The sequence below is a fragment of the Odocoileus virginianus genome, chromosome 34 (genome assembly GCF_023699985.2).
Source record: "Odocoileus virginianus isolate 20LAN1187 ecotype Illinois chromosome 34, Ovbor_1.2, whole genome shotgun sequence".
In the NCBI taxonomy this organism is placed as follows: Eukaryota; Metazoa; Chordata; class Mammalia; order Artiodactyla; family Cervidae; genus Odocoileus; species Odocoileus virginianus.
In genome coordinates this window covers 4,940,572-4,956,041 of record NC_069707.1, presented here as the reverse complement: position 1 = coordinate 4,956,041, position 15,470 = coordinate 4,940,572, and the positions used below count along the sequence as shown (strand labels likewise).

The 15,470-nt window shown below is 37.6% G+C and overlaps 1 protein-coding gene across 6 annotated transcripts in view; it reads left to right on the top strand.

The window, feature by feature from the left end:
- Positions 1–15,470, top strand: part of QKI (QKI, KH domain containing RNA binding) — a 148,221-nt gene that overhangs the window by 34,346 nt on the left and 98,405 nt on the right. For all 6 annotated transcript variants that reach the window (XM_070461708.1, XM_070461706.1, XM_020910198.2 and 3 more), the window contains exon 2: positions 9,425–9,567. In XM_070461708.1, coding sequence (XP_070317809.1) covers positions 9,425–9,567 — 143 coding nt within the window. The remainder of the gene's footprint in view (positions 1–9,424; positions 9,568–15,470) is intronic.

Genomic DNA, 15,470 nt, shown 5'->3' with positions numbered 1-15,470 from the left:
TGAGGATCACATGATAATTTGTGTACCGAATTTTAGCATGGTGAGCTGCTCATATTTTAAAAAATAGGTAAGTCTATTCTTAGACTTGAGAGTCAATAACTTAATCTTCATTTTAATTTTATATGGGAAATCCTGTTCTGCATTTTGATTTAACTTAGTTTCTACCATCCTAATGAAAATAACTATTATTTTCTAAGTGTTACTGTAAGTTGTAAAAAAAAAAAAAATTTCATGAAGTAACATGAAAACTAAATTGTCCCTGTAAACTCACCTCCCAGAGACGATTACTCTTAGTAGTTCTTACATCCTTTTGTTGACTACTGTGTGTCTATCTGAAAATTCACATACTTCAGTTGTGATCATATAATAGACTTTCTTTTCTGTAACCTTTGAAAGAGCCTTTCCAGGGAAATGCAGCCACTTTTAAACACTTTTCATGATACATAACTGCTGCTGACAACAGTCAAGGAATTAGGACGGGCTATTTCATATTTTTATGTGAAATTTACCAACAATTTTGAACAGCTGATTTTTGGCAGTTTAAAGGAGGGCTGCTGAATTTCACTTTGTCATTTTTCTTTTTGTACTTATAATTCTGAATTGATTAAAAAGCAACAAGGGCCCCATCTATAGCATTGGCAGTAGCTTTATTCCTGCCCCACCCCCTGCTAGTTTCAATGTAGTTGTCTCAAATTTAAATCAGGTTTATTTGGTTGAATAAGCAAAATATGTTCCATTAAATAGTGTGTATTCTCTAGTAGCCTGCTTTTTAATTCATTTCTTTTCTTTACCTTGTGGATATGGCTTTTTAAAAGTACAACAGTGAAGTTATATTATTCTGTGGGTTTTGCTGTGCTTAAAATATCTTTAAAACTCTCTGTATTTAGTAAACCCTGAATTAGAGATTTCTTTTTTTTAGAAGAGATGTTTGTTGCCCCTACGTGTAAAGGGCACATAACAGCCACCTCGTTGCGTGTTGGCAGGTGTCCTTCAGTTATAAGTAGAAAATATTATTGTTATAAGATTTAATAAATTTCGTGTGAATAGAGACTGGTGCTTTGTTAATTAAGACCTGAAACAACTAAAATCTTATTTTTCCCTTTGTCTCACTGTACCAGTTTAGTGTCCAGTAAGAGATGGATGCAGATAGTGAAGAAATCATTGATCCCATTTAAACTTCATTTGGAATGATCAAAGCTGTCATTTTAACTTTGTTTATAAAATTTATACTGTGTACCTCAAAGCGTATATATATTTATAAATAATTGACTCTTATTTTACTGAATAAATTAAGGGAAAATGTTAAATTAAAAAAGACATTAATGGTCAAATGATACAGTAACCTTTTCATTTCTTTCTGTATTTTAGCACCAGCTATATTAATTATAATATAATATTTTTGATGAATTTAGTGTAAAGGTTAAAAAAAAAGCAGGTAGATGCCCAAATGAAGTGTATATGTCTATCATATCATTATAGCCAGTTGTTTGTGTCTAACTCTTTAAGACCCCATGGATTGCAGCACACCAGGCTTCCCTGTCCTTCACCATCTCCCAGAGTTTGCCCAAGTTCATGTTCATTGAGTTGATGATGCCATCCAACCATCTCATCCTCTGTCGTTCCCTTCTGCTTTCTCCCTTTCCCACCATCAGGGTCTTTTCCAATGAGTGGCCAAATTATTGGAGCTTCAGCTTCAACATCAGTCCTTCCAGTGAATATTCAGGGTTGATTTCCTTTAGGATTGACTGGTTTGATCTCCTTGCAGTCCAAGGGACTCTCAAGAGTCTTCTCCAGCACCACAGTTCAAAAGCATCAGTTCTTCAGTGCTCAGCCTTCTTTATGGTCCAGCTCTCACATCCATACATGACTACTGGAAAGGCCGTGGCTTTGACTAGACTGACCTTTGTCGGCAAAGTAATGTCTCTGGTTTTTAATATGCTGTCTAGGTTTGTCATACCCTTTCTTCCAGGGAGCAAGCATCTTTTAATTTCATGGCTGCAGTTACTGTCTGCAGTGATTTTGGAGCCCGAGAAAATAAAGTCTATCACTGTTTCCATTGTTTCCCCATCCATATGCCATGAAGTGATGGGACTGGATGCCATGATCTTTGTTTTGTGAATGTTGAGTTTTAAGCCAGCTTTTTAACTCTTCTCTTTTCTCCTTCATCAGGAGATTCTTTAGTTCCTCTTTGCTTTCTGCCATAAGGGTAGTATCATCTGCATATCTGAGGTTATTGATATTTCTCCCAGTTCATAATTCCAGCTTGTGATTCAGCCAACTGAGCATTTCGCATGATGTACTCTGCATATTCCCGAGTGTGCTGGAGAAGATTCTTCAGAATCCCTTGGACTGTAAGGAGATCCAGCCAGTCCATCCTAAAGGAAATCAGTCCTGTGTGCTCGTTGGAAGGACTGATGTTGAATCTGAAACTCCAATATTTTGGCCACATGACTCATTTGAAAAGACCTTGATGTTGGCAAAGATTGAAGGCAGGAGAAGGGGACGACAGAGGATGAGATGGTTAAATGACATCACCAACTCAATGGAGATGAGTTTGGGTAAACTCCGGGAGTTGGTGATGGACAGGGAGGCCTGGTGTGCTGTGGTTCACGGGGTCGCAAAGAGTTGGACATGACTGAGCAACTGAACTGAACTCTGCATATAAGTTAAATAAACAAGGTGACGATATACAGCCTTGACACACTCCTTTCCCAGTTTTGAACTAGTCTGTTCCATGTTTGGTTCTAACTCTTGCTTCTTGACCTGCATACAGATTTCTCAGGACGCAGGTCAGGTGGTGTGGTATTCCCATCTCTTGAAGAATTTCCCACAGTTTCTTGTGATCCACACAGTCAAAGGCTTTGGCATAGTCAGTGAAGCAGAAGTAGATGTTTTTCTGGAAGTCTCTTGGTTTTTTTCTGTGATCCAGTGTGATGTTGACAGTTTGATCTCTGATTCCTCTGCCTTTTCTGAATCCGGCTTGTACATCTGGAAGTTCTCACTTATACTGTTGAAGCCTGGCTTTGAAGGATTTTGCGCATGACCTTGCTAGCATGTGAAATGAGTGCAATTGTACAGTAGTTTGAACATTCTTTGGTATTAGTCTTTTTTGTTATTCAATGAAAACTGATCTTTCCAGTCCTGTGGCCGCTGCTGAGTTTTCCAAATTTGTTGGCATGTTGCATGCAGCACTTTCATAGCATCATCTTTGAGGATTTGAGGTTGCTCAGCAGGAATTCCTTAGCCAGTTGAGCAATTAGAATTGGCTGACGCAACATTAAGGTTAACATGTGGTTTGCATCAGATTTTTTTCAGTGTTTTGAAAAGTCATCCTTAAAAAATTTACTTCTTTTTGGCTGTGCAGGTAGGTCTTAGTTGTGGCTTGGGGACTTGGCTGCCCCCTGGGATGTGGGATCTAGTTCCCTCACCAGGGATGAAGCCTGCACCCTCTGCATTGTAAGACATTAACCACTGGACCACCAGGGCAGTCCCCCTGAAAAGTTACCTTTTAATCTGCATTGTTACAGATTCTGAAAATAATTTTTTAATCCTTTTCAAAATTTATATCATTAGAATTTTTTTCTTTACTACCGAGGTGGTAAATTTTTTATATTACCTAATCTTTGTTTTCTTGGTTTAAGTTTTTTGTTAAAATTCTAAATCATAAAGTAAAATACGGCTATATTTTATTCTTTAGTCTTTCAATTTTGCAGCATTGAATTTATACACAGCATTTTCTACTGATCTTTGGAAATGACTACTTAATTTTGTAATTGAGATTTCTCAATTTTTTCTGTTCTCTGGTATTTTTTTCATATTTCTAATTTTGATACTTATTCCACAGAGTGGTTAGCTGTTAATTTGATAATTCAGATTTCAGAAGACTGTGCCACAGTACTATGTATAAAATAGATGACTAATGAGGATCTACCTAGCCGCACAGGGATCGCTCCTCAGTGCGCTGTGGTCACCTGATGGGGTGGAAACCTTTAAGGAAAGTGGGTTCATGTGTACTCAGGGCTGCCTCACTGCCTCACGGGGGAGACCACCACCACACTGGGAAGCAGCTCAGCTTCAGAAAACCAAAACTGCAGAACCGTGCGGTGGCAGCGGCTGGGGCGCACGCGCCGTGGCTCAGGTACGGGAAAGGTGGCGGTCATGGCAAAGCTAAAGGTCAAGTTAGTTAAGGCCTAATGAAACATAAGAATGACTTTAAAACAAAGCTTTTAGTTAAATCCATAGGTGAGTTAAGGGAAAGGGAAATGACTCAGGCCAATGAGGTATTAGTAGGTTGCATAAAACAGAACGGTGTAATAACTGCTTTTCCTCTTAGGAGCATAATTCACTGACTGATAATTGAGCTTTAGTTTGGAAAAGGAAAATATCAGGATAATTACAGCAGAGAAACATGAAGAGACCAAGCAGTACAGCCAAAGCAGATTTTTAGGACTGGATAAAAAAATAATTCTCAAGGTATTGGAATTTGAAAAAAAATGTGATGACTGAATATCAATTCAAGAAAACACGGAAAATGAGAGGAGCCTGACTGCTAAGAAGGTTAATACTCCCCAAAGCTGAAATTATATTCTCAACTTGTTAGCACAGCCTTTAGATTCCAGAAGTGATTATTTCCTGTTTAGCTCTGGTGGATCCAGAGGAAGATTCCAGTTCTACTGTAGCTTGACATGTCATCAAATAGTTGATAAAGTGTGCCTGAAGTTTTAGTATCCAGGTTAGAGAAATATGTGTGGTATGAAATTGCAGTTAGATGGATCCTTGCCTCACAGAATAGTCATCCTTTAAGAATGTCAACTGATAGATTATCATCAGTCTGAAGGTATTAGTGTGGTAGAAAGCAACCATGAAAAAATGTTAATTTGTCTACTGCTGTCTAAGGAAACAGTCGTAGAAGTGTGGAATGGTTGAAACTTAGCTTAGGCCATGTCAGCAGTGCACTGTGCTCGCCAGAGTAGTTAAGGTGTTCTTGAAGGTGCAAAGGAAGCGGAATGTTTGGGTCTGGAGGCAGGCAGCCTCAGGCTGCATACTCATTGGGCGGTCAGGGCAGGCTGTGTGTGGTACAGGGTTTTCCATTTTAAAAGAGACAGACAAATGAATTATACCTAAATGAGTAAGAGTGTATGAAACTATGTCATATAACTGAGAGAAGAGGGCACTTAGATTTCAGAACTTTTTTATGAGCTTTGGAGTGTTGAGTGGGGGTGAGTGGGAGAAAATTCAGTAAATTGATAACATTTGAGAACTTGATTTAGAGATGTCTAAAACAAGTTTTCTTGATATTAGGGTTATTTTGGAATAATTATAAGTAGTTGGAATTTGTATACTCGGTGAGTAAGCAAATGGTTCTGAACTTTTACTTCTCTAAACCACTGCGGTAGTTTGATGAAGGTAGTGTGGAGATGGGGACATTGAAATCATTATATCTTGTAGTGTTTGATGCAACAAAAGAACATATAAAGAATACTAATTATGAGGCATTTATGTGTTTCATAAATGAACACTTGTGAGCCCACCGCTTACAAACGAATTAGAGCATTACCTGTACCCATACCTGTGATGAGTTTCTGTAATTTTTGCCTTTGATCATATCAGCTTGATAGGATAGCATTAACAAAAGCTCTGCTTGCTAGCCTTAAAGAATGAAATGCTTTGGAGTCAGCTTTTAAAACCATTGGCATGATGGGGAAAATAATGAGTTTTTGCCTAGGGAGGTTGGAAACCAGTGGATTCAGTCACCATCATTTGATAAGCAACCTTTAATTATATAAAGTACCGGCTACCCACTCGAGTGTTTTGGGGCTTCCCTGACAAACTTTTGGTAAAGAATTCACTTGCAATGCAAGAGACCCCAGTTTGATTCCTGGGATGGGAAGGTCCCCTGGAGAAGGGGTAGGCTACCCACTCCAGTATTCTGGCCTGGAGAATTCCATGGAGTGTATTGTCCATGGGGTTGCAGAGTCAGACACGGCTGAGCGACTTTCACTTAGACTTTTCACAGGCACCGAGAGGTTAAGTAAGAGGCATCTGAAATGACATAGTTATTGTTAGAACTGGCATCAGAGCTTGTTCTGGCTTGAGTGTCATAAGTAATGTGCCAAGAAGTGCTAATGATTTTCTGGCTAGAAAGGTGCTATTGGTAAAGGTGTAGTACTCAGCTGGTTGGACTCCACAGTGAAAATTCTAAATATCTTGTGAACTCAAGCTGTCTTAGTCATCTTTTCATTTCCATTAGTGCTGTCTTGTATGTAATTTCTATTATTAAATTGAGTGATGTATTTTAGAGACTGAAATAAACATGGTAGAAATATTTTTTAATTTTAATAAAAATAGAATATATAATTTCATTGTAATTTTGCTTCACATACTCCTGTCATTAGAAAACAAAGTCAGAGTTCCTGTCCTCTTGACTTCTTTCTTGATCCTAATACCCTGTCTGTAGCAGAGTTGATGATGCCTGCTTTTGTGTCTAATCCGTATCTCTTACTTAATGTTGTTCTACCTTAGAGTACCTCTGTGTGTATATACCTCCTATATTAGACTAAATTTTTTGAGAGCTGGGACCATGACTTGCTTAACTTCAGTGCCCTAGAACCTGGCTCTTTCCTCTCTCCATTCACCCATCCATCAATCCCCATTTACTGAGTATTAATTGAGGACCCACTGTATTCCCAGCCACTATTGTAAGAACCAAGGATATAATAGGTAACAAAATTTCATGGAACTTTTAAGGTATTAAATAATCACAGAAATGTCTCTAGAAATACAGCTTAAGCGGTAAATGTATCTTTTCTTTCATTGTATCATCTGGTCAGATAGATATAGGTTACTGTGTTTTTTGGTATATTGTTTTTAAATCTAGTCATCTGAATTTTTTTTATTTATAATTGATTATTTTGACTTTTCTAAGTTAGATAAATTTGTTTACTGAAATCACTTTTGTTTACCAGAAAATCACTTTTTCCTCTCAGTCAGCTGTATTACTGTGTTAATAGATTTTAAAAAATATTGAATTATTCTTACGTTCATGGTGTAAATTCCACCTTGTCTAGTGCATTAGTGGATGCACTAGACATGCCAGTGATGTCTGTGCATTTTGGATATTTGCATCTCTATCTATAAGCAGATTTTGTCTCTGGTTTCCTTTTCTGCTATTGTCAGGTTTTTGAGTGTTACTAGCTTCATAATAAGAATTGGGCAGCTTTTGAAGAGGAAATTTTAATGGAACAAACTAATGTTGAAAGTGCTTCTACATAGAGACCTGGACTGAAGGATATATGTGCAGTTTTAATTAGATTAAATTTTTCTCATGCCCTCCACTTAATTATGTGCTATAATTACATAATTATGTAAACAACCATTTATATTTAAATTGTTGGTCACTAGAAATTTGATTTGGGAATTGCTGTCATATGCAATTTAAGATAAACACTGATTTGATACTGGATATCATTGGGGAAGATTTCATTATGAAAGCAAAAGTATAAAAAAGAACTTAAAGAATCAAGTCTTGCCCTTATAATGTAGCTAAATACAAGGTACCTTCTTTTGATTTTCTTTTACAAAAGTTCACTTGCTATAAGAGATAAACATTTGGTAAACTTTGACAAGCAAATTTATGTTAAGGGATAAGATTTGTTATAAAATGAACATTGCTATCACTGAGGCAGAAAATGTACTATAGTGCAGAATTTTCACTGGTTGCACTAATATAACTGGGTAAAAACATCTTTGATCATGCCTTTTTACTGTAGTGAATTTTATTTAACTGAAAGCAATTTAAATAACTAGTTAAGAAAATTAAAGTCTGCCTTGCTTTTGATAGTTCCTTAATAGCAGTAAATTGAAGTTCAATGTTTGGGAGGCATACAAATACAACACGGTGTGGTTGTGGTAAATGTATCTCTCTATCCAGGTGAAGTTGTATTTTTGTATATTTATGTATTCTTTAACCTATTCATCTTATCTAAATTTTCTTATTAATAATTAGTTCTTTTGGAATCTTATTTTTAAGTATCAATACTAATAGACCCAAGCCTCTTCCCAGAGGAGGACCTAATCTGTCATTGAGAGTTGGTTAGAGAAACATTCAGCTAAGTTAATAATGACAACTTAGTGGATAAAGAATCTGCCTGCAGTGCAGGAGACCTGGGTTCAGTCCCTCGGTTGGGAAGATCCCCTGGAGAAGGAAATGGCAACCCACTCCAGTATCCTTGCCTGGAAAATCTCATGAACAGAGGAGCCTGGTGGGCTGCAGTCCATGGGGTCGCAAAGAGTCGGGCACGACTAAGCGACTAACACTTACTTACTTACTTACTTACTTACTTACTTATTATTAGTGTATTCTAGTAGGTAGGGGCCTATCCTTTAGCACAATGTAAAAGCTACATGAAGAACTCTTGAAAGAATTGATTTCTTTATATAGGAGTTGATACGTTAAAATAGATTTCTCATTTTTTTTTTAAAGAAATCATTATTTACACCTGAGAACTGTCATGATAATTGTTTTAAAAAATCATTGAGTTTAGGTATCTCTGGTTTCTTGTATTTCATTCATTAACTTCGTGTAGTTTGATCTCCATCTCATCTTTTCCTCACAACTTCTGTATCAACATTGACTTAGTGGTCAAGTCCAAGGTCCCCTCTTTTTGCTCTTTACCTTACCATGTTTTTGTGGTATTTGATACTTTCGATCACCCTGGCCTTGAATCTGTCATTTCTTAGTGCTTTGATGCCTCTCTTCCGTAGGTCACCTGTCTACCTCCATTACTTCTTGGTTTGGAGCTTCTTTTCCTACTCCTTAAATCTTTCTTTTCCTAGGGTCATTCAGTTCTTTCTTCTCCCAATCCCCCCTTAAGACATCTTTTTTGTTCCTGTAGCTTTAACCAGTACATTTGTGTATCACACTCAGACTTCTGAATCTTTGTATCTAATGGACATCTCTGTTTCGGTATTCCAGAGATACTTAAAATATCTAAGGAAGTGGTCCAGTTTGAATTTCATTCAGATAGATTAGTTCTGAAGTATAAAGGAGCCTTTGGCATTAGTGTTGTCTGACAGGCATTCTTGGGGAGTTATTTGGCTGAAGCTATCATTTGTTTAGGCATGGAGAAATTAGGTAAAATAACTGGTTTGTATTATAGTGAATAAGAGCTTGGGCTCTGAAGTTATTTTTAATAAAATATATTATTTGGTGTAAATTTGGTTTCTGGTAAAATTTACTTAAGACTGTAGTTCGGTTATACACAGACCTAATCCAGAAAATGACAGAAAAGATCAACAACTCTTGACTTCTTTAAGTTTTAACACTTAATCAATGAAATCCTCCCTTACCCTCTTATTTATTTTTTTCCTGGACTAGTAAGAATATTTTTTTGTCTAACACATTTAAAATTTTTACTTTTAACAGAAATTAGCAGAGTACGGAAAGACATGTACAATGACACATTAAATGGCAGTACAGAGAAAAGGAGTGCAGAGTTGCCTGACGCTGTGGGACCTATTGTTCAGTTACAAGAGAAACTTTATGTGCCTGTAAAAGAATACCCAGATGTAAGTATATTTTGTTTATATTCAATGTTTTGTTTTGCTTTTTATCCTGCTTCACATTCTTTGGAAAGAGATATGTCTGGTGGTAAGCATTGGCAGCTGCTTTAAAAAATTTTCACATGAGGGACTAGAAGTATGAATAATATAAAATTATTTTTAAAAATATATTTTCATTTGCATGTTGCTGTGTCACTTTGGAAATGCACATAGTAAAGACTTTGTTCTTGATTTCAAATTGAGGCAAGAATTATGGAAAGAGCTTTGGCTTGAATGTCAGAAAGCACCAAGTACAACTGGTGCTTGTCTTTGATTTGACCTCCGAAGAAGCTGCGTCATCCTTTCAGTACAACGAGGGGTGGCTAGACTGTGATAGCCAAGGTTCCTTGCAGTGCTAAAATTTTTATCCTGACCGCTGTTTATAATTATTTTCATCTTAGTTCCTTGCTCAGCTATTCTCTGAATATCCTGTCCTGGATAGTCTCCTTATACTATACAATTAAGTTATAAAAGGCTCAAAACTCTTTGCCTTTTGTTACACAGCCCTACGTGATACGGTACTTTCTATCTCTGACCTCATCTTAAATGATTTTCCTTCTTCCTCAACACCTAGTAGTCACATTGGTTGTTAAGAATAAGTCTGTTCCCAGCCCAAGTACCTTTATGGTTTCTCTGCATTGATCTTAACCGGCTGGCTTCTTCTTGTCATTAAGATTTTAGCTTAAATGTCACTTTAGAGAGGCCTCCTCTGACCATTTAATATAAAAGCAATCTAGTTACTCATTATGTCACATATGTCTCTATTTTTCTGCAATAGCACTTATTTTCTAGTTTTTTTTTTTTTTTTAATGTCTCACCCCAGTAGAATATAAGGTACTTAAGAACCTGTTTTTTGTTATTTACTTCTGTATTCCCAGTGCATATAATATTGGCACGTAATAGGCATCCGGTACCTACTGAATATATCGAGGCAAATCGATATCTTTTTGCGGAGCTTCAGAGGACTTTCCTGAAAGGAAGTACAAGAAGGAGTTGATATTGTAAAGTCAAAAATGTGATGTGCAGTCTAAGATGCATTGATTATGTGGATACTATCATAGTTTGGAGATTGGAAATAAATATCGAGTTGATAGGGGGAAAATGTTGATATTACATAAGGTGCATTTCTATTAATAATACAGTTTTCTTACAAGTTAACCCATTTACTCTTTTTTTTTAGTAAGTATTTTTGTTGCAAATATATAAACAATTTTGGATGATGTAGGCAAAAAAGAGTTTGTTGGAGGATAATTGGGTGTCGCACTAAGGGCTAAAGGAAGAGCTGGAGAACAAAGCTGTATATAAGACAGGCACCAGGGCAGGTTTGAGAACCTCAGTGGTGGAAGTTCAGACCTTCCCTGTTGAGAGCCTTGCTCTATTTCTGTTTTTAACTTCCATTTAATAATATTGTGGTAGTTGATACATACACATGTATAAATTCTCTTCAGACTCTGCTTCCATCCCGGCTGCCATGTAACTTTGAGCAGCATTCCATGTGCTACATAATTTGGCATCATGCCTCTCAGATTTTATTTTCAAACTTCGTATTCTTAGGAGAGAGAATGTATTTTGGGCCAGTTTGCTATGAGTAAGGCCTGGGATTAACTGACATAACCTAGACCACCCTGGGTATTGGATTATTTTTAGGGATGGTCAATTGTGATTTGGGCAGCTCTCCATCCCACTTGATGTCTACTACTTTGGTGTTTCATTATCTCTTTAAAAGATAACGAACTTCTCATCTGCTTGTTTAAAGGATAAAGATCCTGCACTAGTCTTAATATAGACTGTGTAAGAGCATGAGACTGTGTTAGAGAATATAACCTTAACTTGCCTGATCTCCATTCTTACAAAAAAAAGCCATGTAGGGAGTGATGTTTATATTGCATTACTTAAAAGACACAAGTCCTGTATAATCCTCTTAAGTCAGAAGAGATGTGTTTTATGTTGTGGATCCAAAGGAAGGCACCTTTTTACTATATTCCTGTCCTTTTCCACCAGTTGAGATTCATTATCATGGTCAACTTCAGTTGCTGACAGATATGTTGGAGTGAAACAATGTCTAGTTCAATGATTCTCAAAATGTGGTCCTGGGGCCATAGTATCCACACCTCCTGGGAACTTGTAAATGTTCAAACCTCAGCCCAGACTAGTCGAATCAGCAACTTGGGGGCCAAAGCTCAGCAGTCTGCCTTCCAAGCCATGTGGACAATCCCCAAGCACACCGAGGCTTGGGAAGCACTGCTCTCCTTTGTGTAGGTTGTCATCCTAGGCCAGGCTCACAGGTTGTCACGTAGGGTCCTCTTACCAGGAGTTGTTTTAGGAGGCAGATGGGGATAGTGAACTCTTGAGGAGCAGGCATCACAGTAGTAGAGACAGACAGGAAACAGGTGGATGTTTTCTTTAGGTCCTGTCCGTGCTGTGGGAAAAAGGAGTGCACAGTGGCTATGTGTTTACAGTCGAGGCATCTCTGTAAGATGAAGGGAGTGCAGAGACATGAGTAGAGCAATGGGGGAGGGCGTTCAGATCATCTGGGGAAGGATGTTTCAGGCAGAGAGATCAGCAGTTCAGCGAGCATGCTTGGGAAGTGTGGGGAGATTTGAGGTTAGAAAGTTAGCAGAGTGCCTATCCTGTAGAGATTTTGGATACTACTCAATGTGAAATGAAAAGCTGAGGAGTGCTGTGGGCTCAGTTAGGTTTTAATAGCTTATTTCTGGCTTCTGTGTGGAGAAAGGCAATGGGTGATACTGACAGCCAGGAGACCAGCTGGGGGCAGAGGAGGAATTCGACCAAGCAGACTTAGAAATAAATACTTTAGACGCTACATAATTGATAACTTAAGAGCCAGTAGGATTTGCTGGCAGATTGGATATGAGGGGGGAGGGAAAACTCAGAGGAATAGCTCGGAGGTTTTGATTGGTTGAAGTAACAGTCACCAATTCCTGAGCTGTGAAAGACTGAGGGAAGAGCAGGTCTGGGGTTGGGGCTTCACATTTCTGACTTAGACCTGAGTTTGAAGTCAGACATCCATATGTAGGCGTGTTAGTGAGGCAGGTGGTGTATGAGTTGTGGGTGATTCCTGGCACCCAAAAATATCTATTTTATCAAAGCTTTTTAAATGAGAAATTCAGTGGTTTATAGGAGAGAAATAGATATAAGCCATTTTGGTCCTTCAGACCAGTTTTTTAATACCTTGATTTTAAATTTCCTTTAGAAGAATTTGGCAGAGTTGGAGTCTGCATGGAGTTTCTCTTTGAGGTTATCAGTACATACCAAATGAATAGTAACTATGCTGTAGTCTGTACTAGGAACTGTATCTCATCATTAAATAATAAAATGAAACAAGAGTGTCAGATTTTGGCAGTATAGAAAATATTTTTATTTCAGAATTACGAATTAGGTATTGGTCACAATGAAACAAGTATGTGTTTTTCTTATTCCTGTTTTTCTTAATGTATCTTAGAGATCATTATATATGCATTTCTCTTACCTCCTCCTTTTGTATGAGGAATTGATTTTATGAGTGAACTCGTGCTCTTTGACTCAAAAATGCTTTTATTAAAGCTTCAAAGGGGCAGTGTAGTATCAGGGTCCAAATATATGAACTCAGACTCCTGGCTGGCCCTAATGCTTGTATTGTGACTTTGGGCAAATCCAGTCATTAGTTTTTTCATCTCTGTATAGAGGTAGTCTCTCTTAGGCTTGTGAGGACTTATAAGTGAATTAGTACATGTAAGATGTTTGGAAAACGCCATAATGCTGTGTAGGTGTTGCCAGAATTAAGCTCCAGGAGGGTGGGGCTGTTTTACTTTTTCATAGTCTCGCTGCCTGGGACAATGTCTGGTAAACGGTAGCTGTACAATAAGTATTTGTTGTGTGTATCTGTATGCAAGCTTCAGTCTTTTAAATATTGCTGAACTTTTTAAAGTTGTCTTTTAAGTTTACATATAGCAACTTATTTATAAAAGTGTAAATTTGGAGATATTGTTTTGGTTTTGGCTGTGTATAACTCTGGGACTGATAAGAGAAGGAAGCCTTAGATTCAGTGTTTGAGAAATGAGATTGTGCTGTATTATGTCCACAGTGTTTTTTGAATCAGTGGCTTAATGGTGTGGGAATGAAAAGGTAATATGAATAGCTTGTTGAAAATGTATTGAAAATTTTTCACAGATTTAACTATTAGTATTTATACTTATTGATAAAGTGGATTTTATTGCATCTCTGCTAGTATTAAGCACATCCTGGAGGTGGGGATATTAATTCAGTAAAGAAAACTGCTTGATACAGTTGAGATAATAGTGGGTTTTTGAGTCAGGTTTTGAATCCTGGCTTACTCCTTTAGTGGCTGTATTTGTCAACAGTTGCCACAACAGTGCTCTATGTAAGCTGTCCTAAAACTTAGTGGCTTAAAATAATAAGTATTGATTTCTGTGCTCTTTATTTAGTCTATACTGTGTGTGCTGGAGTTCTGATGATTGAGTTTAGCCACCTTGGCCTGGGCCAGCTGTGTGTGTTTCAGTTACCTTTATGTTACCTTTATGTTCCTGCTAGGCTCTGCCCGAAGGGGCAGCAGCTGCTTGGAGCAAGCTCGTCTCCTGGCAGGTCACTGGAGTGGCAGAGCCAAGCCAAATTGCTTAAATACATGAAAGACCTCTACACTTTCTCTCTCAGCCAACATTCCCTTAGCTTGATGGTTGTCGGCTGTGGATGGATCTTGCCCTTCGGGGGCGTTTGGCAATTTCTGGAGCTGTTTTTGGTTGTCACAACTTGAAGGGAGTACTAGTGGCATTTAGAGGGTAGGTGCCACGGATGCTCTTAGACATCCAACAGTGCACAAGACAGCCCCAACAACAAGGAATTCTCCTGCCCCAAATGTCAGCAGTGCTGAGGGTGATAAACTGTTTTATCAAGTCACTCCGTCCACATGAGAAGGGACTGGAAAAATAATTGAGACTATCACACTGACTTTGAACTTTAGAATGTTAACTTTAGGATGTTTCCTTGTCTATAAGATCATCAAGTTTCTTTCATAGAATTATTTAGAGTAATGAAGATAACAAATATATGGTATCTGACAGTTCACTCAGTATGGTTCTTGTGATCATGAGTAAGGAAAAAAATCCCCATCCTTGAAGGAGCCCACAGTGTTGTATGAAAGAGAAAAGCTGTTGCATTAAATCCTTTAAGGCTATTTATCATACTTTCATAAAAGGACAAACAGAAGTGAAGATTAAAGTTAAACATAGGCCACATCATAGTGTTGGTTTGGCCAGTTTATAAGAAAGGACTTTTTTGAACCCATGACAATCATAAAAACAGTATGTGAATGAAGTTAACTCTGATTGATAAAAGTAAAAGATGTTGTGTTTCAGTGAGTCAGTAATAATTGTGTCATTGAGGTTGCCTGGTTATCGTTTCTGTGTTCTGAGAAAAGGTTTTATAGGGTGTGCCAGAGTGGTAGAGTACGTTCCACACGTTGGCGTGTCTAGCTGTCCGGTGCCTTAGTTAGCGTAGTGTATATGTGAACAGATAGATTGCAAAACTGTTTTAGCTTCGGGCGTGTTATGATGAAGTTGTAGTGAGACTTTTCCCAGAAAATTTTTATGAAGATAATTTGACTTTCTGATGTTTTAAAAATGGGTCTTAATTTTGAACAGTTATAGCTTTGAAAGGTTTGTCTTAGATCTAAGCTGTCATGAGGACATATATTGTCAGTGTGTTTACACAGATTGTAAGATGGGTAAATGTCCTTTCAAGTATTTTTTCCAGCTTGTAGGACTTCAACATGACAATGCTAATTAATAATGTGGGTTTATAATGTTTTTCATGGTACTCTCTATGGAAAGTGAAAGTGGCTCAGTCGTGTCCGA